The sequence below is a fragment of the Cystoisospora suis genome (assembly GCF_002600585.1).
Source record: "Cystoisospora suis strain Wien I chromosome Unknown contig_6728, whole genome shotgun sequence".
Taxonomy (NCBI): domain Eukaryota; phylum Apicomplexa; class Conoidasida; order Eucoccidiorida; family Sarcocystidae; genus Cystoisospora; species Cystoisospora suis.
Window position 1 is genome coordinate 1,510 of NW_027159515.1, and position 27,214 is coordinate 28,723.

Here is a 27,214-nt window from a genome sequence, read left to right on the forward strand (position 1 = left end):
GCCCGAATGGTGGCCGATCTATGGCCTCAACTATGGCGAGTTGTGTGTCCACTCTAGATGGACTGATCTGGGAATCCATGTAGAAGGCATGAAAAACCAAGCAAGCATTTTCCAGGTAGACTCACTCTTCACTGCTGCGTCCTTGCTTCTTCGCCTTCTTTCCGAGCCCTGCTTCACCTTTTCCCACTTCACTTCTCCCAGGCCTTACTCGTACCCCCCCCGGACCATCAACTCGACCCCCCTTCCTTCCTTCTTCTTCCACCACCGTTGCGACGGACGATGCACTTCCTGGGCCGCCGCCACCTCTCCGAGCACCGAAAGGGGCTTTCTCTTGTCCATTTTCTTTTCCACTTTTCTTTCCTGAGCCGCCTCCTTTTCCTGGTTGTTCCGCCTTATGTCGCTCTTTACCGAGATCACGATCCTGTATAGGCCTTCCCCCCCCGTTAGGGTGGTGGTCGACCACCTTCTCCTGTGCATGCACAACCCCACCACCACTGGCTTTATTACCCTTTCGATTCCCTTTGACCTGAGCGGGACACTCCTTCCCCTCTGTCTCTTCTGCCCCTCGAGTGTTGCGATCCACAGTTGACCCCTTCTGGGTTTTAGAGATCCCTTTCGTTCCAGACAAACACTTCTCTTTATCGGCAGTATTATCCGTGCCTGCGCCACCACCACCACCACCTGTCTTCGCTTGAAGTGCTTGACGGTGAGCTGTATTTGAAAAAGCCGCTGAAGTTCCATTTTTCACGGACGGAGCATGATGTTCATCTTTTCCCTTGGGAAGATGCCGCAGTAATCCTAAAATACCGGACGTATGGTCTACTCGAGTCATCTCACGATCTGCCTCAGCGGCGGCTCCAGATGAAGAGGCTGACGGATCTGTTCTGTTGTTACGAGGATTATCTGAAGAGGGGCACGACGCGGTGCTGACGGGGCCTACACCACGTAAACCGCCCCGATCTCCGGACATATGATTCATTGCAATCGTCGACACTCCCTTCTCTGAGTCAACATTTGCAGATGTGGAGAAAAAGTGATCTGATGTCGAGGAAACATTGCCTCCCGTCAATGCCGCAAGCCCTATTCCCTTTGATCCTAGACCCGTCGGGGGTAAGGCAGATAGTGGAAGATGTGGAGGTGACAAGAGAACCCCTCCGCCGTCAGATCTCTGCGATGGCGTACCCGGACTTGCTCCTAATATACCTAGGCTGTTGAGACTGCAAACAGTCTCACCCAGTCGGGGGGAGGAATTTGGAGACATTCGAGGCCAAAGGCTAGCACCTGAAAGAGGAGACAGCGGGACAGAACCACGCGTTCCCCCCTGCGGCTGGCTCTTTGCAACAGGAGGTGACAGCAGGCCGGAGGTCGAATGCCGTCCACTCTTGTTGCTCTGACTCCGTGAAACTGCAGATGTGGACCCTCCACCGTCCCCTTCACCTTGGACAACTGAACCCGGGGTACGTGGTGTCTCTGGCGAACTTCCCGTGTCTACTCCAATTTCCTCCCGTCCCCCATCAAAGCTACGCCTACCTTTAGCATCCGTAAGTGATTCCTGCGTAGCAAACCCAGGAACAATGGCTCCACTTTGATTGCCCCCAGACGTACCTCTTACCCCAAACATCCCACCATTGTTCCCGGAGTGAGAAGAACCGGCAATGGAGACTCCTCTACAAGTCCCCTCATAGCTGCGTCTGTTTGCACCCAGCTGCTGCTGTGGAACACAGGGAGACTGTATGCGCGGGCGGGTAGCTTGTACCGCCGCCCCTTTAGAGTTTGCCACAGGACGCTGACTGTGGAACGAACTCAGACAAGACTGATCCGGAAACTGAGAGAATACACGGCCGTCATTGTTCATGCGCGGGTTCCGATGATACTGATTCCCCAGTGCCGCAGGACACGACCCTCCCACAGCTGGTGGGGCCCGTTGCCCCCCTCCTGCGCGGGGCACGATGAGGAACAGCGGAAAAGAGCTAGAAGATCCCGAGACTTCTTCATCACCTTCTGGCTGGCCACTGTCTCCAGTCGCGGAGACAGGCGCAGGATTCGGCGAAACCTCAGTGGGCGTAGAGAACTGCCTTCGACTCTGCAAGCTGCGTGTCCCACCGGAACGCAACAGAAGTAGTGGAGAGTATATACAAACCGACGGAGAGTCCTCTTCTAAACTAGCTACAGCGTCACACCCAGACTTGCTCGCTGCCGCGTCTTCATTGTCTTGTGAAAGAGGATCAGACAAAATCGCTTTCTGATCTTTAGTGGAACCCTCTGTTGTAATCTCCTCGGGCGACTGTTTTCTTACATCCTTGTTTTCGCTTGGCCGATCTTCTTCGAGGCCCACCTCACTGCCTTGGACTTTTGGCACGATCCCCTCACCGTCCGCGCTATCCCCTACCTTAGCAGCACTCGCAGCACCTCGGCTGTCGTCGTCTTGTCTACGAGCATTCATTGGCTTATTCGAACCCGAGTCCGACGCCTGAGACAACCGTCTGCCAGATTGTGAGCCTACTGGCTCCCGCGGTTTAGAGTTCAGTCGCTTCTCTTCTTCCTGTTCGTTTCCACTGTCCCCATGACTTTCATCTGTCCCTTCCTCCGGAGACTCCATCACCGCCGGAGAGCCACCTGTGCTGCGTCCACCTTCTCTTTCGCTCTCCTGCTGGCATTCCACGCAAAGCTGAGCGTCCACCTCACTCTTCGCATACTGTTCATCGCTCTGTATCGCTGCACTTGTTCCAACCACTCCCTTGCAATCCGGCTTCTTTCTGTCTTCATTCTTCTCCGATGACACAGGAGCTGGCTCCCCTCTCTTTCCAGTGCCTCCATATGAATCCCCTACTAGGCATTTCACTGAGACTACCTTCCCCTCTTCTACAAACGCACCTGCATTTAGCGTCCCACCCAAGAGCTCCTTCCGCTGATGATCGGCTTGCTTACTCTTATCCTTCTCATCACGGCTTGTCTTGTCTACTGTGGGTTCCTCAGTCCGATCACCTGCGGGTGACTGCTCTTCCGTCTGCGCTTTCCAAACAGTCTCGTCCCTCTCCTCTCCCAGCTTCCCGTACTTGCCATTTCCCGGATGGAGTCTCTTCTTGCCATCGCTTTTATCGCCCGCCTTCGCGTTGTCAGAAACATCCTCTCCTTCCGTGTCTTCCTCTACCTTCCTTGCTGTCTCGCCTTCATCCGCCAGCGCTGCTTCTCCATCGCCTTCTCCCTCTGTCCCCTGGCCGGTTGCTTCTCCACTTTTTCCATCTTTTCCCGCTTGTGCTTGCTCGCCGGCACCGTCAATGTCCGACGGTCTTCCCAGCTGGCTAACCTCCTGCTTCTCCTCCGACTCTTTGTCACACTCTTTAGCCTCTCTGCTGCAGTTCACATGGTCTGACTCACCCGCCACTCCTCTGTCTTGCGACCTCCTATCTTCAGAATTCTTGACGCCCCCCTCTTCCCCAGTGTCTCTCACGCCAGCTGTTCTCTCCTCCTGAGAACGAGCGCGCCCAGCATCTTCCAGCTTACGTCCCAAACGCTCCTTCTTCCGTTTTCCATCAACTCCTGCTTCATTCTGTCCCTCCTCTTCTTCGCTTTCCCGCGTGCACGCTGGGTCCGCCCTGGCAGACTCTAGCTCTGCACAGCGGGGGTGACTTGCCTCCGGTTCCGCGTCTACGTCAGAAGCGGCGCTTTGAGGCCCTGTATCCTTGGTGCATGAAGGAACGTGTTCTCTGTGTTGTCCAGGTGAAGTTTCCATGTTTTCCTTAGTTTTCTCTTCTCTCTCCTGTCCCACTGTTTTCTCTTGTCCAGCTGCTTTTGCCACTTGTCTCTGTCCTGCGCCCCCTGAGTGCTCTCCACTCTCAGTGACCTTCTGTACCTCCCCTTCACCACCTTGTGTTTCTCCCAGTGTACCTTCACTGTCGTCCTGTTCGTCTTTCCTCTGCTCGGCGTCTCCTGCACATAGATGTGACCTGTCCAAAGGATGTCCGCATACCGAGGACGAAAGAAGGGATGAGGTCCTCGCGGCACACGAGTCGGGAAACGCAGCAACACCATCAACCCCCGTAGGGAGAGGTACCGTCGCTGCGGCCGCAACTGCCGAGGTTGGCGGAGACATGCTGACGGATTACAATGGAAAGAAGAGAACGAGCTGAACAGAGAGCGTTTGGCACAAGGAGCGAAGGAAAAACGGGACCACCTGGAGTCGCTAGGGAAGCACCTCGTTGGACCGTCGAACCATATCGACGAGTACTACAACTTGATGTCAGCGTCGCCTGTCCCACCGGGAACTGAACGGTAGGATATACGCAGCGACTGGCACTCTACGGATAACAATTCTTATGCTGCTTCATCAGCTCATGCAGCTGCTGGTTTGTGAGGGCGGAACGATCTGGCAACCGGTTGTGACCGGATGCAGAGGAAAAAGACAAGAAAAAAGCCCTCTTTCGCGATCACCGCCAGGCGCGGGAAAGAGAAGCAGCGTGTCAGTACAAGACAGAGAAAACGAGATCAGAAATAGGCGGGACCACTTCGTTTGGCTCCCACAGACACGGGACCGTGCCTTCGTCCCTCATGTCCGGCTTTGAGGAGCCCAAGGGGGTTGCTTCAAAGACACATGCAAGGCTGCAGTCAGCTCGATCTGGGGAGTCGCCGCGACGGCCTATAGCCCAAAGGGGGGCGACGGGGCACCTGCTTGAAGGTCCGGAACTTCAGTTGGCCTACTCTCGGACTACTCCTACCCACCGAATCAACGTCACGGGCACCGCAACGTTCACTGCTCTGCTCTACACGGAGAGCTGCGCTGCTGGCATCCCGGGGGGAGTCCGTAAACCAAGCTGTCGCCGGCTTGAGGGACCCACCGCCACCAGCGAAGAATGTGAGTCAGACACGCCAACGCATGTGCACCACGACACTTCGATATAGGTGAGGACGTGCTCGAAACGGCACGCGCACGGCCTCGTGACATACCCACTGGCAACTCGTACTCTTGCGAAAAGCTGGAAAGTGCCTCAACACGAAACAGAAACGGCACCACGAGCGGACCATCTGTCCCGCAGTCTAGAAGCCTAACTGCAAATTGTAGGGCCTGGCTATCAACAGCACCTGTTCCCTGGTTCCGGGCGCTATACCGGGCCTCCGGCTGACTGCCGGACTGTAGACCTGAACAAGGCCTCCGACGCGCAAGAACGAATCAACCGAGAACACAGCACGCGGACGCGCACCCTAGGCTATACAGTTGCACGCGTGTGAGTGCTCAGACCAAAAAAGTCGAGGATCCACTGGAAAGCAACACGGAGAGTGGCAGCAGAACGCTCCAAGCGGGGTGGCACTATGGAAACGGTGTCGGAGGCAGCGGAAAACCAAGACGTGGGGAAAGGCAAACATGGACGGACGGTCCGAAGCACGCGGAAAGAGAGGAGCCACTACTTGAACGGTGAACAAGACAACACCTGAAAGATACAATTGAGCACCGGGAAAAAGGACATGAAGAGGAAGAGAAAAAGAAGAAAAAATGACGCGTCAATAGAGCTGTCGAGGGTCCGCGTACAACGCGATAGCCTCCGTCACACGACTCTTCTCCAGAAAAAGACTGAGGTTACACAACCGCGGAGAGGAAGTATTTGTCCCTCTTTTTGGATCCGAGCTGAAAGAGAGGCGGTGCGCGCAGTTGCAAATGGAACCACTGCGTAAACAACACCGCACGCCACCCTGCTCACGTCTCCACTCGTGGTTTTCTCGCCCTGAGACCACGACACCCTGTCGGTCTCTCGGCACCAGCCCTCGTTCGCTGGAAGGATTAAAGAATACACATTTTTGTTCTCTTTTCCTTCTGCGCATAAGCTCCGCCTTCCTGCGACAGGCGATAACCGACTCTGGTAGGGGTGCCCGCAGACCGGCGGAGGAGCGCGGGAGAGGAGTGGCCTATCCTCTGTTACTGGCGCGCAACAAGCAAACAAAACAACTCGAGAGAGTATGCCGGGCGTAGCTTTCAATGTAATTCAATCACGTTCCACGGCTTCTAGCTCAGTTGCTGGTCTTTTTGGTCGGAACATATATCGGTAGGAGTACTCGCTAGGGCGGCGCTCTCGGAGCTACGCTCAGCAGGACTACTCCACGACCTCTGTCGGTCTGTGCCGTGCACCAGACAATTCTGCGGTCTAGGGGCGACTGGGACGGAGTGACTTTGACGGAGCTCACCAGATTCGCAACTGATGATAGCATACAAAAGTAGTTATGTCTTGCATTTCTTGGGTTTCCGGAATTGCAGTCTTATAAGGGCAGCGCCCCTGTAAGGCATGCAAGTACTGTGGAGAGTGCGCTCTTAAGCTCTTAGCCGCAGTTGAACAGTGAGCCGCGGCTGTGTTCTCCTGTCCTAGCTCGGCGCAGATGCTACCCCTTCTGTCCATACAACGGTAGAACACGAGACACGCTTTCCAGTCTTCAATTACTTTCGCCCCGCTTCTATCGGATCGCAACGGTTTCTGCATCGGATTTCCGCCAGGAACGTACGGGCGTTGCTGAACGCCTGCCGCTGTAGCCCGCTAGCTCGTAGGTTGTTGCTGTTGGCGCTTTTCCCAACCTTTGCTGTGGTGAGGTTCGAGCTCACGTAGTGGATCGCCATTTGCGAACCGAAGGCTGTTTTTGCTCTGTCTGTATGGGAGCCGATGTGACATTTCCTTCTGTTCGCCGAGTCCCCGCCAGCTCTACTGAGGCACCTTGACAGCTAGTAAGCATGCTAGCTGCTGTGTTGGTTTGCAGTGTCCCCTGAACAAGTGAACGAACCTGTTCATGCTGTCTTTCGACTTGTTCGCTTTCTTTTTCGAGTCTTACGGCCGCGCCGAGGTGACTTTTACCGTCCGTTCCCTTTCTCGAGAAGGTTGCCTTGCTACCTGTCTGGTGTCTTCGGCTTGTCTTTAGTGCGAATTCGTTACGCCGGAGTCTGTCCTCGCCCACACTGGCTCTCGACCGCCTCACCTACTGCCACGCAGCAGCTGTTTTCTTGCTACCTTCATTTTTCCGATGTGGTTGGTACTTTTGGCCTTAGCCTGGACAATCTCAATCAGCGAGGTTGTTGGCTCTGTACCGTCGCGCGGGCCCCGTTGTTAGTTCGCCTCCGCCGCGGCTGGATTTTAAGGGTCGTAGGCATTCTTCCGGCCCCGTCTTATTCCTCCCAATTCGGCTTCTCGCGCAATGGGTTTCTTCATGAAAAGTTTTTTCGGGCTTGACCTGGCTAGCTGGGTGGCCCTGGTTTCGCTGTACAGTCTGGTCTCGGCTACGATAGAGCTATGCTCCGAAACGCGGCGTACTTGTCAGCAGTCCGGAACTGATTCTCTCTCTACCTTCAATTTCACTTCTTCCGCTTTCACCATCTTTGCTGGATCTCTCGGGATTCTCTCTACTATTTTCTACTCTTCTCTCTTCGTTGTTTTTGTGATAGTTGCCGTTTTCATCACCGCACTGATGGATGTAGCCGAGATAATAACAAACGCAACCTCTCCACACCCCAGCACATTCCAGTATATTCTCACCTCTCTGCATCTGGCAGTTACAGTTATTGCCTTGATCATTCTTTTCTCGTATTATTCAGTGTTGAAAGCTGGTGGCACCGGGAGGGAGTACCGCGCGACGACCGCAGTCAAGCGAACGGTGCAACAGCCGTTTGCTGCCACAGAGGAGTCCCGTGTCAGGGGGGCAGGAGGGTACGGGGCGACCTCGGCTACAGGACGTGGGGGACTGGTGGGGCCCTAGGAAGCTACGCAGATACATGCAGACTCGTTCCAGAGAGGGGAAAGACGTAAGAACGTACACAGGTTCATAGAGCTAAGCCCGAGAATGGGCTGAGAGAGCCGCTGCGGGAAACCACGACAGGTATTGGCTTATTGCTGTTCAAGAGACTCAAGGGAAGTGGTACAAGAGAGAAACCATCCTAGAGCTCAAAGCAGAAACTCGTCAAATGGGGAGAAGGTAGTTCTCGGGCCCCTAGGCGGAACCATCTAAATTATCTCCGACCGGGCGCGCAATGTCTTTTTTTTCCGTTCAGTTGCCGTAGGGCTTCTGTTAGCGGGCCGGGCCCTTGCCGAAGCAGCACGCGATCTTCCATGAAGCGTGTAAGCTGGGAGCTGGTCGTGACCATGTGCGTGCGATTTAGTTTTCCCAGGGACCCTCCAACGCCGGCATCTGGAGAACGCAGTACTGTGACTTGGTCTTGCTCGAGCGTTAACACACTTGGCTCAGTGACTTTCCCGTTCCTTCGCAACACTCGCGAACTCAGCTAAAATTGCTCTGCAGGTTGATTGTGGCTTTCCTTGGAAAGTGTCTCGTAGGAAAATTAATACAAGTAAATACCTGTCCTTTTCCATCAGTTAATTAAATGGGTTCGCGTGTAGTGATCAGGACTGGGGACGCGCCGCCTGCTTTAGGAAGATCTGCACCGCTGTCGCAAAAGAAAGATGAGGATGTCCCGCTCCATGAGCGTAGTATCTGTTTAGCAGAGTCCTGTCGGGTCGTCAGTCGGGTCACAGAAAGTGTAGGCCGACTCATAAGCCTCTGCTGTCAACAAGGGTTAGCGAGCCTCTTAGCCAGTCTTTTTTTCTATTATCTTCCGTATAACATTTCAGTCAACTCCTGTCACTCTAGTTCCAGCTCCTCGTTGGAGCTTCGTGCCAGAATGGGGACTCCGCCGACCGCGCCCTCCATTTCCACATCATGGTTCTTTTTGTCAGTACCTTCAATGCAGTTTACACATAGACAGTGCCGTGTGGAACGATCGAGGTTGGGGGGTTAGCGCACGTTCTTACTTGGTCGGCCCGCAGACTGGCCGGGGGGTTCAGAGTCTGATCAGGTTCGAAAACGGTCAACGCCCCGCTGTGGAGCTCATGAGGGGTTCTGGAAGACACCGAGAACGCACAGGCCAGCTGATTGGGGGTGAAGTCTGAGTCGGGTCTTCAACACAACTCAGGCGTTGGCCATAACGATTTCTCCCGGGGCGCCTGGTAACGGTAATGAGGCGATGCCACGTAGGAACTGAATTCCACAACCTAGCACGCCGTCGGTTCGTCCAGGCGAATGGGCATTGTCCGACGACGGTTTCGGCCATGCGTACTCGTCGCCCCGCCCCCCCGTTACTCACCTTCGACAAGTGCCGGTGGCCTGTCGGAGGATTCAGGCTCTCTTAGCATCGTCGCCGGGTGAGCTATGTCTAGCTTGGGTCGCGAGTGAGTCCACTGTGGCTGGCATAGTGCGGGGGGTGACAGGGCGTGCACGGGGTTGCGGCAAGCGACAACGCGCGGCTCGGTTTCCAAGCCAGAGAGGGTCGCTGGGCGACGTTAGTGCATGTTTGCGGCTGTCTTCTGTAGAAGGCAAGTAATTCGGTTGGGCCGCGCTTCAAGAAGTCTTTCAATTCATTTGTCGTACATAGCGAACGAGTTGGTCTGCGGGGAATTGTCTCACTACCCGATTTGTTCTTGCAAACCGCTCATAAATGTGAGAGCAGTTCAAAACACGGCCTTTTTTTTAGCAACCACGAGCCGGAGGGCGGTAACGCCTAAACGTGGCGAAGATCACAGGATAGATCTACTTAGTCTAAAGCGCGGTAAGGAGTGGCGAACTCGAGTGACCACCAATCACCCCCGCTTCCACGACAGGGGAACGCCTTCGGTCCTAGTCCTTCTCCTTGTTTGTCATTCAGTGGACAAGCGCGGAACAGTGGTCTACTGCACCTGCTTCTGAGCTGCACTCTGTTTGCACCGCCCCCGCCTTCTCGCTGCTGCTGCGTGATCTACGTTCACACAAACAGAACTAGCTACGTCGAGGTGCCAGGGCGGGCAAACCCTCCCGCTTGGTTACTCAAGTTACACCGCACCGTGCTACCGTCTTCTCATGCGACACGTCGGCTTGCTGGACAACGCGCCTGAACTAGGCTCGCTTGCCGGCCTTCTGGCTCCTCGGGCATCGGCTACCAACACGTTCTCCATCAGAACGTCGCATGGGTGTTGCGACGGCAGTGGGACCGCAATCTGGCGCCGGAACAGTCGGTGCGGAGGGGAAGACCGAACGGCCTGTTCCTGTATGTACCGAGGTTTCGAGCCGGTCGAACCGAACCCCGGACGCGGGCGTCCGGTCTTTCGTCCGTCACGCGTGCTTCGGCGAGCCACACTGAAAGCTAGTCCCCGTACTAGTGCCGCAACGAAGCACTGCTGTCCCCAATGGTCTCGTACTCCCTGAGAGGTCTCCGAAGACGTAAGTCAGCTGCCACCGCGCTAACGCCGTGGCGACCGTGAGAGAGAACCAATGAAAACCTTGCAACGCTGTTGACACCATCTGCCGCATCCCAAGGGGGGCCCGTCAGTCAGGCAAAGCTCGGTAACGCGACTACTGTAGGCAGAACCCAAAAAAGTTCGTTCAGGCACGAAAACCTGGAGTGCTGTGTACACACGACTCAGTGTGACTGCATGTCGCCACACGCACTAGGAAAAACTGCGCCTTCACGGTGCCACCGTGTACTATGGCCGAACGCCCAACCCAGCCCAGACCCAACGGACTCAGACTGGCCACTGCGGCCTCACACTCACAAGAGCAGCATCCCTTTCATCTCTCTCAGACTATCCCCTACAGAGGCGCCTGGGTTCAGTCATGGGGGTCCCATGAAACCCTACCGGGAACTGAACTTTTAGGGTGTCTGCTTTTCTGTCTGTCCGCACGACCGCTGGTCCGCTGTCCCAGGGGCTTGTCTGGGCCGGCGAGCCGCTCTCCCGTCCGTCCACCACCAGGTCAGATCCTGAAAAGGCTCCATCGCTCCCGGCTCTTCGCCCCAAACTCCGCACGGTCGTCATGGGTGTCCCGTACAAGCTGGTCACGACGGGGTGCCCCACTGCCCCGTTCCAAAGAGATGCTGATGTGCTCCTGTCAGGCGCTACGGCGTGAATTAGTTTTCTTGGCACAATCATTGGTGTCCCATTTCCGCCTATTGCTCCTTGGCGCCCCCACACGACTGGCGGGCGCACGAACGCTCCTCCGAAACCATGGCGAGCTTCCACATGGTGCCTCAACGTTCGCGGGGGTGAGTATCCTTTTGACGTTGCAAGGATCACGTGGTCATGCCCCTCAGCATCCAACGACTTTGTCAAGACGAAGGCCTCTTCTTTCGCCATGTCTTCCTCATCGTCCTGTCCGGATTCTGCTCCTGCAAGGGTTACACGCAGTTCATGCCCTTCTCCAACAGCTCTAGTCTGACTTGTTCTGCTGTCGTCTTCTGTTGCCGGTGTGTGCAGAACCTCATGCTCTCCTAGTGTCGCCCGTGGAAATCTTCGCGCCGCGAGAGACTCCAGCAAACTCTTGAGATGTCCTTTCCCGGTCTCGAACAAGTCCTTCTCGTGCCGACCCTCTCTTAGCCGTCCCTCTTGTGAATCGGTCCCCGCTTGCTGTTTGTCGTGCGCCGTTCCTCGCGTTTGAGCCTGTTCACCCACTTCCGGGTATGTCTCACCTGGCGGCTGGTTGCTGAACTCTGTCAGGCTTCTCTCATACCTCCCGTGTGGCCCTGTCATGCGAACAAGGCCAGCATCTCGTAAGGCCGATTGACGCTCCGACCCCCCAAGGACTGCCCGACGAAGTTCGTAAGACTTTTGCGGTAATTTCCTCGGTTTAACTGGACAGGTTCCAAGTTCACGGGGAACAAGAATGGGAGTCCCGTTCGCTCCTATACCACCTTGCCGATGCCAGACTACAGGTTCTGGTCTATGCGGTGAGGTCGGAGACAAACCAAGTGAGAGGTACTCGCTGTTCGGCTTACCAAGAACAATTTTCGCGCTGTCGAGATCCCGTCGTCGTTCTCCGTAGCTCATCCCTCCTCCGCGGCTATCAGCCTGAGTAAGTTGTTCGATGGTGGAGTCTTCATATTGAGTCTGTTTGTCAGGATCAGCGATGGGATACATCTGTACGAGGGTCGTCAGTCCTGGGTGCTGAAGCCTGGCATTCAGCACTTCCTCACTTTCGTTTCGATCCAGCAGCGGCCCTTCCTCGCCGGCACAGAGTCTGTAGCTGTCACGCTCGCCGAGCTGGGATGACCTGCCCGTAGGAGTCTTAGCACTGCGACCCGTCGAGCTCGGGTCAGCACGTCTGCCTGCGGTCAAACTGGGATGGACGCCGACCTCAACACTTCCGTTCTCAGGAGCCGCTGCAACCAACTCGGGACTGTGTGTAAAACTCTCTTCCACAACCCGGCGTCTCGGACTGACTCTTTGTGCTTCCAACCGGGACCCCGTAGAAGGGTTCTCTGCACCTCTTGTCCCGTGAATACCGAGATATTCTCCTAGCGGGCCGCGCCGCGGATCCGTCTCCGGCACTGCCCCGTCTTTGGGAAAGTGATCTGCGCCTGCGAACGACTCGCATTCCTCGCTTTCTTCCCCAAGTGTCTCCAGATGAGCCGAAGGTAAAGGTGCCACGGTGCTTACTAGTTCTGAATAACCAGCTGACCTCCTGTCTGAACAACTCCAGCCCCTCTGGCCCACGAGTGTGCTTCCTTGGGCTGCACCGGTGTCTTCCGACGCCGCAGTAGCTCCAGCCCCGGAGATGACACCGTCCCCACAGCACCAGTGTTTGTTCATGGGAGAAAAGTCAACGTTTTCGCCTTCTAGTGGCCCACTGTGTCCTGTGTTCCCTGTCCTTACTGCGCCGGAGTCTGAAGCGGACCAGTGCTCAGCAGCAGACAGTGTTCGCCTGACAGCTCTCTCCTCGCCTGCCATATCGTTGAGGGTCACCACGGTACTTCCTTTTGCCCCTTCCAATCCCTGTCTACACCTGCGCGGGCCGTGAAGCGTAAAAAGATTCTCCGTGGCAACGGTGAAGGCACGCGCGCGGCACGGCAGTGCTGCTCCTTCAGCAGAACTGCCTGGACAGGGTCCTTCAGCTCTATAAACAGACGGAGCGGAACCTGGGAACAGGTTCGCTTGAGAATCCATGGCTGGTGTGTTGGTATCACCCAGTCTGCTGTTTGAATTCCCTCCTCCTTTTTCGCGCAGAGGGTCCTGTCCGAAAAACAAGGGTGGTGTCCCCACACCGGACGAGGAGTACATGAGTGTGTTGGAACGCGCGTCGTCATCAACGCTGAGAAACCTCCTCCGGAGCGAACAGTCGCTTGCCGCCTCGTCCGCGGTCGTGCTGCACAAACTCCGACTATCAAGCAGAAGAATGGAGCCCCCTCCGCGAGTTCCCTGAAGAGCGCTCATGGACCAAAGTGGAACGGCTGCCGAAGGCTGATGTGTGCCGTTGCTGTTGCCGGAGATCCGTGAGGAACAGTGTTCAGGCGCCGAGAAAATTTCCACTCCCCCCGGCAACGAGCACGCGACGCCACGAGAGGGGGCCTGCACGTTTTCCCAACCTTGTATGCCGGAAGCCGTCCACGGCCCCTCGAAGCCCTCTGGAGGTCTGACCATGGGTTCGACGAGCAGTGGTCCAAGAACCACTGGAGACTTTCTTCCGTGGCACGACTGCGGTCCGATGTCAGCGCCTTGCTCGCTCTGACAATGCCTATGCCGCGTTGATGTGTTTTTCGCCGCAGCTTTCAAAAGAATCTCCCGAGTTGCGCTCCGTTTGCCTACCTCAGCGCCATTACCTTCTTGAGCAGGGAGCCTTTCTTGAAGCTCTCGGAGCACGCATTGCTGCCTGTCGAGATCTGCCGTCAGTGCTTCCTCCTCTCTGTCATCGAGACGCTGCTTTTGTCTCCGGGTTACCTCCTCTTGTCCTCTCATCAACTTGTGGACCATGGGTCCGTCATGACTTGATTCTAACGCAGGTGCAGCCGAAGGGTGCGCCAGCCTCGGCGAGTCGCCATGTCCCAATCCCGACTGCCCTACCGCCCTCTGCGAGATGCGGTCGAAAGGGACAGTGGCTGAAGTGCTTCTTTCTTCATTAAGCGTCTTGGAGTTTGAACTGATTTCAGAGAAGGAAGTGGTCCGACCAGGCAGCGAAGCACCCGTGCCGTCACCTTTGTACGCGACCGCATAGTCACCGTCTCGTTCTACCTGCCCAGGCTGTTGCCGTTTATGCCCGGAGTGGAGGCTGCGTCCGATCGCATCTGGTGTTGTCGGAGCGGACGCTTTCCCGGTGCCGGCAAAAGGGTCTTCACGCCGGCAAACGACCAGGTTGGTTGAGTCGTAGATCTCACGTTGCGATTGCTCCACAACACCTCCATTGTCTAACTTGTGAACGCCTTTTCCGCAGTTCTGAGCTACCCCAGTCTCCACCCCTTTCCGGGGCCATTTTGCCGACGGTGAAGGGGAGCAAGTCAACCCAGCCAGGGGTTCCCAGTTCTTGAATACTTCAGATGGTGAGCCTATTCCTTTAGGCCGCGTTCCAGCTTCACCTGCTTCAGTCACACTTCCGTGCGCATGTGCTGATGGCCACTTGTGCCTGTCTTCCCCGTCACATCCAACGACGGGGTCACGCCTCAGGAGAGGTACACAGAAGAAGACTGATACACCCGTCCGAGTGGTGTCAGAGGATCTCCTTTTTTCGGTGTCCTTCACGTCAATCTGGCGAGGGGTTCCAAGAGACGATGCGTCTCCGTCGACCCACCAGCTTGAAGGGGCCGAGAAATAAGATATTCCTGAGCACACGATGAAACGAAATACAAAAAAGACAGTGGACTCTGACAGGATAATGCCCAAGTGATAGGACTCCTCCGACCTACAACACTTCGAGCAGCTTCTCAGCCACAAGTCGGTTCAACCGCACATGTGACTCCGCGCCGCGTGAACTGATGTCGCTTTAACGCCGTTCGCACTCCGGAACGTCTGCGCAGAGTTTGGTCATGTCTGCCTGCGACGCCGTCCGCGTGCGGTTAACCCATTACTCCGGATTCCTACACCCCTCCACCCGACTATTCAGACCTTCAATAACTATGGAATAGCGAGAGCTGTTACGAGGTGCTATGCACCTGATCGTCCCTCTGCAGCACCTGCATAGCGCGGCAAGAGTGAGTGATCGTGAGCTCCCAGCTACTCGAAGAACAACAAACCTCTTCACTTACCCATGTGTCCCCCGAGGTGGTTCTCAATGATAAACCTGCACAACCGAATGTGTGTCTCAACGGCTTGCATTCGAGACCGAAGCTTGGACGTTTCTTCTCCGGCTTGTCGCCCTGCAATCCTCCACTTCTCTGGTACGCGACCGACGAACGTCTGTCGATTCTTCGCTAAATAGTGTATGCACCCGCTACGATCTGTGCCATCGTCACGAGAGGAGTCGCAGGGGTACAGTCGGTTTTCACTGCTGCTTCCTGCTCGGCTGATAGCATCGCACCCCAGCGAATGCACTGAGTTCTGCAGTGAAGTAGGGCAGACAGGACGACAGTCGGCATCCTTTGACACCACTCTCGGTTCTCTTCTATGACCCCAGGGACTCTGTACTCCTAACGTAATTAGCTCGCTTTCCTGGTTGCTCCGTTTCTTGGATGGTGCCGCCGATACACCGCCTACGGTAGGGGGACAGTTCCCAGAGGAGTCAGTTCTGAGAGAAAAGGGCACGCCGCCCTCGCCGACTGCGCCTTGCCTACTTAGGCAATTCTGAATTACCTTCATTACAGCGGTTCCGGCGTCTCCCGGTGAGCTCTGCGGCCCGTCGATGTGCTTTCCTCGGCCGTGTGGAGTATGCTCAGCTAGGCAAAAGCAGAGGGACAGGAAGTATTCCTCAGATTGCGCCGACAACAAACCGCCCTGGCCCCCGCAGCGAGAATGGGCTACCTCTCCCTAAAGAACCGCGCAGCGGCCACAGAGAAGCGTATGAACATCATCCGACTATTTGAGGTGAGAAAGGAAACCACGTAACACGCCAGCACCACAGATTCTACTGCATGAAGTTACTGCTAGTATGGCAAGTGACAGCGCACGTACTTGCACACAGCGGAGGCTTGCCCTGACAACACTGCCTGCAGATAAGGGACACATGCAAAACACTCCCTTCCTAAAGTGAGGTGAGGTTTGAAGGTAGCGATAGAGCTCATGACGAAAGTCCTCAGTGTTTCTCGGGGCATCATCGCAGTTACTGGATTCGCCTCTCAGCACGCTCAGCGGCGGCACTAAATCTACAGTCGATTCTACTGGCACATTCGCAGAGAAGTCTCAGTGTAGCAACCACGGACCCGGGTTACGGGGCCAACAAAGATCAGAGAGGAGTCTTTCCTGTCGGCGATCGGCTGCATGGTTTCTCGTTGAGGCGACGGAAAGGACCTTATGCATTTTGTCCTGGTACTTGGGCAACCGAAAGACATACGGGAGAGAACCGATCTACGAGAGTGGTCTGAGTAGCACTCTGTTGTCGGGAAGGCCATATTCACACTCGTTCTGAAAACATCGGGTCCGCGCCTTGCAATATCCTGCTGAAAAACTTACGCGAACTGGCTGCCGACCCAGTGTGCTCTGGTACAGTAAGGCAGAAGTCAAACCTGACGGGAAGCCAGAACTTCCTGTAACGATCCTGCCTTGTTATTCGCACACGCGGTGACGGGCCCTTTCCCTCGAATGACGCGTCTGTGGCTGCATCCTCTGTATTCCCGTGTCCGATCTCTTTCGGTTCAATCGGTAAAAGACCCTGGCTTTCTGTATCCGGTAACGTCGCCGGCGCCTCTTGCAGTTGTCCTGAATCTCTCAAAGGGCCCTTTTCCGATTTCGCTTGGCCGGCGCCAACAATTAGTTTTACGCAAGTGCAAGGGGTGACTGCTTCGAGAAGAGCCGCGAACAGCATGTTCAAGACGACCAACAGTTCGCTCCCGTTTCCGACCACCCACAGCCGCAATTCCTCGTCAAGCCGATGGCCCGGACGTCCACAAAGAATTGACGTGCTATCGCCAGCTGACTCTGCTGCCACCTTGGTCGGCTCTGCCTCTGCCGGTTCAGGGTCGCTGGTCAGTGTGCCTGGCTTGTTCGTGTGTCCCTTTTCTTCGGAAGAAAGGCACCTTGCTTCTTCTACCGCGGCGTCTACCTTGGAGCTTGAGTAGCTGGTGCCGGAGAGGAGTGTAGGAATGTTTTCCGAAAGACCGGCTCGACTCATCCGTGAGGTGCGCTGTGGTCGCTTTTCTCGTGTAGACCTCGCGGTCAGCTTCATTCCATCGTGCCCGGAAGAATTCTCAGCTGACGCGGCGTTGCTGGACGACTGGAACTCGCTCACGTGTCCACTAGCGTGCAGTATTAGCTGGTTCTCGACGTGAACAGCAGCCTCACAGCCGACTTTGCATGCCAGCACTTTCGACCCCGTGCTGAAGGTCGCGAGAAGCTCAAGAAGATCAAAGGGCTTCTGTTCGTGTGGCCTCAAACGGAAGGGGCAGAGTGCTGCTACGTCGCCGCAAATATGAGGGTCTGTATGCGCCGTAGGCGAAAACCCCCCCGTAGAGGTGTCGGACGTCTGCTGAAGGGAGCATGCGTCTGACGGTCGTTTGCAAGAGTGGCACTTCACGATTTGTGCCGGCTCGCTTCTACAGGGGTTGTGAATACGAAGCAGCGGGCCGTCTAAGTGAGCCTTAAGATAGACACTGTTGTTAGCAGCGTTGCGGGATCCTTCGGAAACCTCACTGAAGGTGCACTGCTCCAGAAGCGGCATGACTCCCCGCAGACTTGCCTCGGAGAATTTCAGCACGCCTGTGAGGTGCTGGAAGTCAGATTCGAAGAGGGAGAAAGCGGCGGACAGTAGCGGCCGGGTATGGGTCTGCTTCCCGTCAGTGCCTGCTTCCCCGCGCAGTACCTTTCTCTCGATGTTCTCACATTGCCCGATGGAATCTACGATCAGGGCGTGAGCTGAACGAAGAATTACCCTAAAAACAAGTTGAGACATTCACGACAAACAATGCCTTTCAACGCACCTGGTGTAGGGCCCTCTGCTGCTTGCAGGAGACGGAGAGCGACAACTTCTGTCTGATGTACGGCGGAGACCAAAGCACTCGTTAAAGAACTTCGTTTCAGTTATCAGAGAGCCAGCTCGGTCTCCACGGCAGAACGTTGTCTTCCGCTTCAGAATGTGCAGGTAGCATCTACGGGGTCTTACAAAGCAGTCTCACCTGGCTGCAGCTATTTCTGCTTCCGCTGAAGCTGCCCGAAATTCCTCGCTCGCCGGATTGTGCTTGTTCAGAGTCTCCCCCGCATATTCCCGAGCTAGCTGTTCGACACCACCAGTCGGAGGGTGCACAGGCTGTATACAAAACCAACAGCTTTTCGCGTTGTCACTTCGCACAGCCGCGCCGTGCTGCGTCGTGTGGAGGACTTCCCACGAATCATTACCAGTCCCGCGGTCGGACCCGAGCTCGTTTCTCCGTCGCTTCGCGTTCGACCGCGGTGGTTCCGGACTGACCCCAGCTCCCCACTGATTGGAAATGGTCCTGCTCAAGCATTCATGGGTGAAATGGCGAGTCTGGAAAGAACTCCAGAGGCTTTCACCTGGATACGCCAACAAGCTTGTCTGCCGGCTCCCGCTTACCGGTTGCGTCGAAAGTCTGGTCGTCGCTGCATCAGCTAAGTCTGTTTGCCCAGTCCCTCTGCCAGTATGGTAGTTCTCTGGCGCTAACCTGCTTCCCTCTCCCGCAGTGGTCTCACGGCGGTTTTCACAATCACCACAGCTCAACACCTGCGCTTGAGAGCTTTGACTTGACGGGCGCACAGTTTTTGAAACCTTCTCGGGGCGAGCCAATGACTCTCCCCGTACCGTGTGACGAACATCTCTGCCTGAGGTTCGGCACTTGGCAGGGAACCCTAGGCGTTGTTCCCGACGTTCAGGGAGACAGCGAGCGACTGCCACCAAGAAAAGTGCTGCAGAAGATGCCGCCGCCAGCACTGTGTCCTCAGAAAAAACATCGTAACGCCGTAAGGAGGCCATGGTCCCTACGCTCAATCCCACGTCAATACACGTAATCAAAAACATGTCCGCGGGCTGAAAAGGGAAGAACATAGCACAGAGACCCCTCACATCATGACAGCGACTACAGGGAATTCAACCCAGCCAAGTCAGTGCACACTCAAACCTGCGATAGAAAAACCACTTCCACGCTGTCGCAGCCACAGGCTGTCCAAGCAGCCGTTTCGCAGTCGGGTGCTAACACCCTCTTACGCCAGGCAAGGCCCGAAGGTGTGAACCTTTTACATGCCTCTGCAGCCTCGCCCGCGCTAGAGTTTTTAATGAGCGAGTAGCAAACAAACTAGACAAGTGCTCAAACGGAATGAGAGAGGAGGCGCAAGCGCGTGGCGGGGTTTGCAACCGTGCAATGCAGTCTGTGCGTTATAAAGCCCCAACTGGTCCGTACAGGTGCGGGTGTGTATAGCGCAACGGCCTGGGACTAGGGGCTAGGCGTCCAGCCTATGCACGTGGAACAAGGTGTCGTAACACCCAGGCCAGTGAGACCCCCAGTCCTGTACATCGTATCCTCGCTGTCTCCGGCGCTTGCTCACCGGCAACTCCAAAGCAGCTGACAGTAGCCAGCAGATAGCTGAAGAAACGAGGCGAACGGTGAGAACAGCTTTAGGTGTGGCATCCATGGTCCTGCACGAAGCGCGAGAACACCCACGAGGGAAAACCTCTTGATGTCATTCAAACAAAATCGCAGCCGATTGAGAAATGAACTCGGCTGCACGATCGCGGATGGTACAATGCCGGATACACGGTGTCGGATGACCTGCGTTGATCTGCTCTCCACTGAGCCTACCACCCTGCTACCCCCGCAGACTCCGGAGTCCCAAGAGCCGGGCCCCTGAGAATACGAGAAACAGCGGAATCGTGTGCCACCGGTGGTTGGCACAGTCGCCGCTACTATAGTATAGAGGACATGAGCTTCTCTCAGCGCCTACGCAACCCCGACTCATGTTCGGAAGAAGAGGCAGCGTTGAGATACTTGTTTCTCCTCTGCTCTTTGGAGACGAACGCACTGGACTCCGAGCGGCATGGTCCACGACACTTCAGCACTCACCAGATGGCAGCCTGAGGGCTGATAAGCTCGAATAGAAGAGTAAGGGTAACACACGGATGAAGCGCAAACCTTCCGCCGTGACGCTGCCTCTCGGCTTCGCTGTTTGGGCTGTGATGAGACGCGGCAGGCAGCCACCACCTCCGTTCGATGATGCCCCAAGACACGACACTCAATACTAGCACACTGAGGACGCCGAGGTTCAAGCTGTCAGAGCAGCAGGCCAATCCTGTCACTACGAACCCCTGTAGCAGCAACGCGATCCTTGTAAGCCATAAGCGCGACTGAGCCCCCCAGGACACCTTGGCGTCCAAAGACTTCAACCAGCCGCTTATGTCATCAGGAATAGGGGGAATATACTGTGGAGTTGAGCAAGGCGTCAGAAGAGGAGACAGGTTTGCCGGACTCAACGCTTCAGAGAAGAAAGGGACGCTACCTTGCTCCGCTTCGCTCCGTGGGGCAGGTACTGAAATGGTCTGGCGTAGTTCAGCATCCGGTGTCGCTGTGTCCGGACCTTCCATGGTGGCTTTTGGCGGCTGCAGGTCCAGGCGGACAAGCGCAGTCTTGTAGTTGAAAAGACCGCGGGGTCATTAGAAGGCACAAGGCACCACTGGTCAGGCGCGGTCCGCCGCTAGACCCGCGGATGGTCCAAGACCTTGCCAAGCCAACTACTGCAAGGGAACGACGCCTGCGATACACGCCGACGCGCCGGGACTTCAAGAAACACTTCTCAGAGAATAGTTTAGAGCCTCCGGTTATAGGTAAGGTGTGGAAGTGCAGTCGGGCTGGTGACGTCTCTCAGCACCCGTAGGCGATAGGTCACCTACTGCACAACCAATGCAGCAGAGCCAAAGGAAGTCAAGAGTATAGACCCGTGTGCACGCGTTCTTCACAGTCGCAAGTGGAACGCGATACGAAATGAAAGCGGGCAAAAGCGCGACACCAGAGACCGAAGGTGAGAGTGAGCCGGCGTGCCACCGCTCACGGCTGACCTCGCTGGTTCAGACGCGCTGCGGACACAAGAGTGTGATTGCCGGACAAACACAATCCAAAAGCAAAGTAAAGCCTCCACATTTTCGACCCATGCCAAACTGCGCGCCTTTCCGGCAACAACATTCGGGCGGGACAACGGGCAGGTCAGCACGTAGGCCAGTGGCCATTGGACCGCCCTACCACCGTATCGGATCGATTCCATCCGGGACGGTGGGGACGCAACGTGTCTCCACGAGTGCCAGGCCGCCGACCTGCGGGAAGGCAGCGGCAGCCGAGCCGACTGGTACATTCTGTGGTCGCGCAAGCCATGGCTCCTCTGTTATCAGTTACCGGGTGGTCTCGAAGTCGGAACCCGCCACCGTAAAGCAAGTGAGATTTGGCAAGGCCCGCCTACTGGTGAATGTCATGACAAAGGGAGTTGCCGCCGTGAAGCAGGTGAGATTTGACAAGGCCCGCGTGCTGGTGGCCAGCAGAAGCGGGCCTCGTCAGTCTCACCTGCTTCCCGGCGGCAACTCCCTTTGCCATCACATTCTTCTCGGAGACCTCAGGAGTACAAAGCCCGACTTCGAAGCCGCCTCTGGCCACCACCATTCTCACCGGACCGGTTTTCTTGTAGCAGCAGAGAGCCCGTTTGCTCTCTGTTTCTTCCACCTTGGAGCTGTATTTCTTAGTCGTGTGCTCGCTTCCCGTTCTTTTGACTGAGTTCAGCTCCACGGGCCAGTAGTGTTTCGTGCAGTTCCTCGCTACCCGTGATCGCGGCCGGGCTGGATCGGCAAGGGGTGACTCATGTTAAAGCGGATTCGCATCTTTTTAATCACACTGACGCTGGCATACAGTCGAGCCAGCCCGGCTGCAACAGCCTTAGAGAAAAAAAGTCTAGACCAGTCAGTTTCGCATCTTGTGAGGACAGATGTCTCCCACTGGAAACCGAGCACACTGGTGCCGCGCACCGGGCTTGCCGTGAGGCAGACAGGTTCCCATGCTGCTTGCTAAAGACTCGGAGCCCCGAAAGAGCTAAACTCTAGCAAACCCTAGCAGCTCTCCCCTTTTTCAAGCTGACCTCCAGAAGACGGACACGCGGTCAAGGACGGGCGCGGGACGGGAGCCAACTTGCTACCCCGGCTCCAGAGGGGAACACGAAAAGCAATGGGCGCTCCCCAACATGGAAGCTACACTCCGACTGCACGCCAAGACAGGTGACCGTAGAACAGAACGAGCACCTAACAAGGACGCTCCGGAAGCAACTGACACCAGTTTTTCACCTCACACGACGGCAAGCCAGTTACGGAGCTGGCGAGTAACTCGTTTGACCTTTAAATAGAAAAAGACATGTCGAAGATCATCCCATTCTGAACTTCTATCGCTTGCTGAACGAATGATTATTTCGCCGCTAGGTTGCGGACCGACCGTCTCGTGCACGCGACGACCCCCGGGAGACAAGGGAAAAGCATACGCCCCGCAGGCGGGCACGCCACAGTACCGGCCAGAATGCAGCCGTAGAGTTTGACAAGGTATAAGCAAGTATTTCTCTCCCAGTGATGATGAGGGAGCCTTCGTGTACGACGACTGCACTCCGCCAGACTGTCAACCAAACAATACAGCCATTCCAGTACAACCTGTTTTAAAGACCTAAGCCCGCGCGGGCAGCTGGCACTGGCCAATTACGCTGCCTTTGTAATAGGCCCCCGGCTAACTGGAACGAAATGTGTACCAGCTTCGGAGCCTGTCTCGGTGCACCGCAGCAGCCTGCGAGGTAACACTTCACTGATTAGGAGACGTCGCCTCTTCGCGAGCTTGACGGGTCCTTGGTCCGGGCGAAATAGCGCCTCTCCAGGACGGCCGCGCAGGAGAAGCGCCGGTTGAAGAGGTCGCTCACAGAGCGGCTGTGTGCACGAAAGTGCTAGGGCTACGTCAGAACTGGTTAGTATTTTCGAGCTCCGTTAAGCGTCAGCAATTCGGTCGATAAATGGAGATGGCAATACCACTGATCAGCCGCTGCCTAATGGAACACTGCAGTAGAACAGTCGACCACACAAACACAAGGGCGAAAGGATGATGAGGCAAGTGTCCCTAGACCTATCGAAGCTAGCGGTTTGGCAACCGATAAAGCTGCTGCTGCTGCGAGGCACCAACAAAGAACAAACACGTATCGGAGACGGCAAGCCGTTCAATGAGGTTCCTTGGGACAGAGGATCTCGGACCAGGAACTTCATACAGTCAGGGTGGAGCATGTACCCCGAAGCAGCTCTTCGTAGAATCCAGAGTCTACTATTCTGTCTACTCAAGCAGAGGTGTCTTTCCAACCATGCTGCCCACGAAAACTTCTCCGGAACAGAAGGAGGCACACGATATTCGGCCAAACTCCCCGATGACCAGAAGGACAATGACTGTGAGCTACATGAGTCTCATTCCATTTAAATTTGATTTCAAATAAAATATCCGCTTTGCGAGCAATCGAGCTGAGCGGAGGCACGTCTTCGGCCGATGTGCTGCTACTCAGCAGCTTCCTTTGCTCCACTACAAATCTGCTCCATACGCCCTGCAAGATATACGAAACGGCTGGTCCTGCGAGGAAACGTTTCGCATGGCGAAACAAAGCATTTGCTGCGCGACGCTGTGGTGCTAGTCTCGCGTGGGAGACCACAGGGACTGTCGCTTGGCTGATCGAGTTCTCATGCCCTCTCAGCAGGGACGTCCAGGCGCGCTTTTCGTCACCTTGTACCCAAGAACAATGCGCAACACTTAAAGAGCCAAGTGGTCTACCGTGTCTACAGCGTGTACCGCTTACGTCAATCAAACCTCCATACTCCATTTCGTTGTTGCTCTCTGTCTCCTCCACTGCTTCCCAAATGGTGTCCCGGCATGCGACCGTGTATGTCTCCACTTGGACTGAGGGCGAACTTCTTTTGTCAACGGCGTACCGGGATGCCTGGCCGGGACGTAAGCGCACTTCCTTGGCGGTCGTCAACGCGTCGGACATGAACCCACCTAATGCCTGTACCACATCCTGTGCGAGCCAGACGGCGGTGCGGATACAGCCGCCCGTGCCACGAATGACAAGAAAGGGGAACCGGTGCATCTGACGCTGCGCCGCACTGTCAGAAGGCCGAGCAAATCCACTAGTCAATTTGTCTGCAGCAGGATGGTGACGGCTCTCATTCAGCAAGCGCATGCACCGCTTGAAATATACAACGAGCGGAAGCCGACGAGTAACCAGTACCTCGTAGGGACGCAAGTTAGGCCTGGCCAAGGAAGTTTTCGTCACCAAGAATGTACGGATCGGAGCAGTAACTTGGACGGCACATTCTTCCTCCCCGTGTTTCTTGTCGCAACTCCCTTGTCCGTCGCTCTCTTTGTCCATTGGTGGCGAAGTTGCTGAAGCCGAAGACGCTGACTGAATCTTTATCCCAGCGCCAACACGATTGGTGTCCTTCCCTTCGTTCACTAAGGAATTCGAAGCAGACATGGCTTCCTCCTTTGACTTCGGCGGAGCAACACAGACCCCTGGCAATGCACGATCAGCACAATTGTCAGACCCTTCAGCGTCTGCCCACGTGCTCCCAGCACTTCCTTGAACACCAGCTGAGTTCACCATCGACCGCGATCTCATAGCGGCGTGCAGAGCTGCCTCGCACCAAGAGGGGCACCCCACGAAATAACGGAGCTGCTTCGATCCCGTACAGCCGGTCTGCGCCCTGCAAGTCGGAGCCTCCGATCTGAACCCGTTCGGGCGCTCCTGTTGTCATGCATTGCTCCCTGGACGCCAGCACACCGAAAGATGACTTTGTCACCCTGGCGTCATGAGGTAATGAAAATGCTCTCGGCGGCACGTGCATCAGATGGCCATGGAGAGCGCCATCCTGCAGCGCCGGGACGCTGAAAAATCCTGTGCCTCTCACGTACTACCGATTGGGAGATCAACAGGAGCGTGATTCACCGGGGAACTCGCTGGAGCAATTCTACAACACCACGCGTGTTTACCAGGCTGCGGGGCAGGCCGAGGCACAGGAGGTCCAGTGCCGGCACTCGCCGTCTTGAGAGCGATGGGCACAGCACGGACGCACAAGCTGCAGTCGATCGCAGCTGCGGACGCACGTTATTTCTTTGACATAGCAAGTTCATCTGGCGAGTATGCACGGAGGAGTGAAAGTACTTGAGAGGCCAGTACCGCTGGCACCGAGGGTGCGGTTCCACGCAGCTGAGGCGCCCCCGACTCGGACACGAGACAACTGTGCAAAGTGACGGCGAAAAGACGACCTAACTGATGCGTTAGTCGGACGGCCAGCCTCGGCACGGTCTGCCAGTCGGGCAGGTTCAGCATTGACATCGTCGCATGCATGCGGCGCCGGCACACTGTGTCCGTCCGAACGATTTCGATTTGAAATTGGATCTGCCTTGAGAGTGGTGATTGCTCGCCTCCTCGTTGCAAAATCTACCGGTCAACCAGGAGCGCGACTGCGAAAGCCGACGTGAACTATAGTCATATGGAGATTGCAATGGTGAACACAACACTTCTGGTCGGGTGTTCGCAGCTGCAAGCGGCAGCACATCTTGTGTAATGAGGGAGTCGTGGCCTTTATCTTAACCGGAGAAATATGTTTGCAACCATAGGTCCGGCTACTCTCTCACAAAAGCGCTTCTTTGAAGCCCGCGAGTAGGGAAGCTAGCACGAGGGGACCACGGCATACGTTGACGTCCTGTAGAGTTCCGTAGCACCGTTGGCAGTTACTCCCAACATTCCCCGAAACTTCTTGGACAGCGATACCGTTTGGCACGAATGCAGAGCGTCCACCAACACGATCGGCAACACCCGCGACGCGCTCGTACCCCGGACTGTGGTTAGCGGAACACCTAGTGTTCACTTTTTCGTCTTCAGTGCTTAGGAAGCGCTCTCGCACAAGAGAAAGACTCCTATGTCACTTTTCTCGAGAGAAGCACTCACGCTCTCTCTTCATTTCTGAACAGCAGCGGGCGGTTCGGCACTCAGCGTGGGACGGGTCGCGGTCTCTCTGGTGCCTCCCCGGCGATGTGGCCGCACTCCCGTTTAGGGAGCACTGGCACGCGCCCGCGGGGCTACCTCACTACAAGTAGTCCGGACAGGTACTGCATTCTACCGGCACAACGCTACAAAGCACGTTGCCAGTCACTGCCCCGTCGTGTAATGACAGCTGTGAAGTACTTTGTTGAGGTGATGGTAGTCCCCGGTGGATGAGTGCAGCCAGTTACTGGAAACCCCCTTAGAAGTACGACACAGCAGCCGATTCTGGTCTTCGTGTTCGTTTTCATCCCGCTTCAATAGGTCGGTAACTGCTCGAGGGCAGGCCCATTGCCGGGCGGATCTACTGCTGGAGGTTTCGTCCGCTGAAGAGATGCAAAACAGAACTGGACCATACGCGCCTTCTCAGCAACTGACAAAAGACAGCCAGTGACCCAGCAACCTCTGGTCGATGCTGTGCGTCACCATGTTTTTGGCAGGCGTACCCCAACAGAGAGCAGGCTGCCCCAGCAAGGCTCTTGACTGTCGCTGCGGCAGGGAAGGAAGCATACCCTGACAAAAATCAGACCAGGGGAACCCAAAAAGGAAAAGAAAAAGTGCTCCACACACGAGAAATGGTAGATAGGGTGAGGGATGGTGGGATTGCTTTCAGGGCGATGGCTTAACCGAAACCTCAGTCGACAGCGTTTTCGTTAACCGGTGGAGCAAGGGTTGACCGCATTTCTCCGCTTCATACGTCACAAGTTCACGAGAAAGCTTGTTGGAGTGTGCTGAGCAAACCCCCCGGTACAGCAGATTGTTTACGGATACACTGCAACTGCTGCCCCAAAGTGTATTTCTTGCTACGAGTACAACCGTCATACCGGGACGTCAGTGCGGGGCGGCGTAGTCTTGCTCGTTGTTCCAGTGGCTCCCAAGGGCCAGGAACCAATCTGAGGGCGTACTAGGATCAACCTACAGTTTTGTTTGCACCGTGTCCAGCTCGACATGTCGCTGGAGAAAGAACATGGACCATTCGTATCGAACTAGTCTGTTCTAAGTGCGTACAGGATCCGTGTTTATGTGCAGCACCGTAGTCCAAGAAATGAATTTCCAAGACCGAGGTACAGGTCTTTTCGCGGACTGGTGAACTTCGGTGGAGGGCGTGTCAAACAAGGAAGAGGCGATGGGGCGGGGCCAGCGCCGTAGACTGGCAAGAGTGGACTAGCACACCGAGAGGGCGTGGGTTGATGGCTGCCGCCGCAGGGAGTCTTCCGAACGCGTCTGACCAATTCGCTCCTCTCAGAGGAGCTTTCTGCAAGTTCAGCAGGAAG

At 55.9% G+C, this 27,214-nt stretch overlaps 4 protein-coding genes across 4 annotated transcripts in view; 1 reads left to right on the forward strand and 3 right to left on the reverse strand.

Annotated features, from left to right (window-relative positions):
- CSUI_010134 (uncharacterized protein) overlaps positions 1-6,195 on the reverse strand; it is a gene marked incomplete at its 3' end in the record, with an annotated part of 7,460 nt that extends 1,265 nt beyond the window's left edge. The window contains exon 1 of the mRNA XM_068070239.1: positions 209-6,195. Within this exon, the coding sequence (XP_067917782.1) occupies positions 209-4,093 (3,885 nt within the window). The remainder of the gene's footprint in view (positions 1-208) is intronic.
- Positions 5,582-9,482, forward strand: CSUI_010135 (uncharacterized protein). Its single transcript, XM_068070240.1, has one exon. The coding sequence runs from the start codon at positions 7,168-7,170 to the stop codon at positions 7,723-7,725; it is 558 nt and encodes a 185-aa protein (XP_067917783.1). The 5' UTR covers positions 5,582-7,167; the 3' UTR covers positions 7,726-9,482.
- Positions 9,483-10,577: 1,095 nt separating this feature from the next.
- Positions 10,578-20,433, reverse strand: CSUI_010136 (uncharacterized protein; the record flags this gene model as incomplete). The annotated part of the gene is made up of 7 exons (XM_068070241.1): positions 10,578-14,578; positions 15,002-15,628; positions 16,362-17,776; positions 18,020-18,885; positions 19,401-19,491; positions 19,655-19,699; positions 19,916-20,433. 7 exons carry the CDS (start codon positions 20,431-20,433, stop codon positions 10,578-10,580), a joined length of 7,563 nt encoding a protein of 2,520 aa, XP_067917784.1.
- A 995-nt stretch (positions 20,434-21,428) lies between these two features.
- CSUI_010137 (uncharacterized protein) lies at positions 21,429-25,157 on the reverse strand. The gene is made up of 2 exons (XM_068070242.1): positions 23,694-25,157; positions 21,429-22,915 (listed from the first exon to the last, which is right to left on the reverse strand). The coding sequence occupies exons 1-2, from the start codon at positions 24,513-24,515 to the stop codon at positions 22,853-22,855; spliced, it is 885 nt and encodes a 294-aa protein (XP_067917785.1). The 5' UTR covers positions 24,516-25,157; the 3' UTR covers positions 21,429-22,852.
- Positions 25,158-27,214: the final 2,057 nt, after the last annotated feature.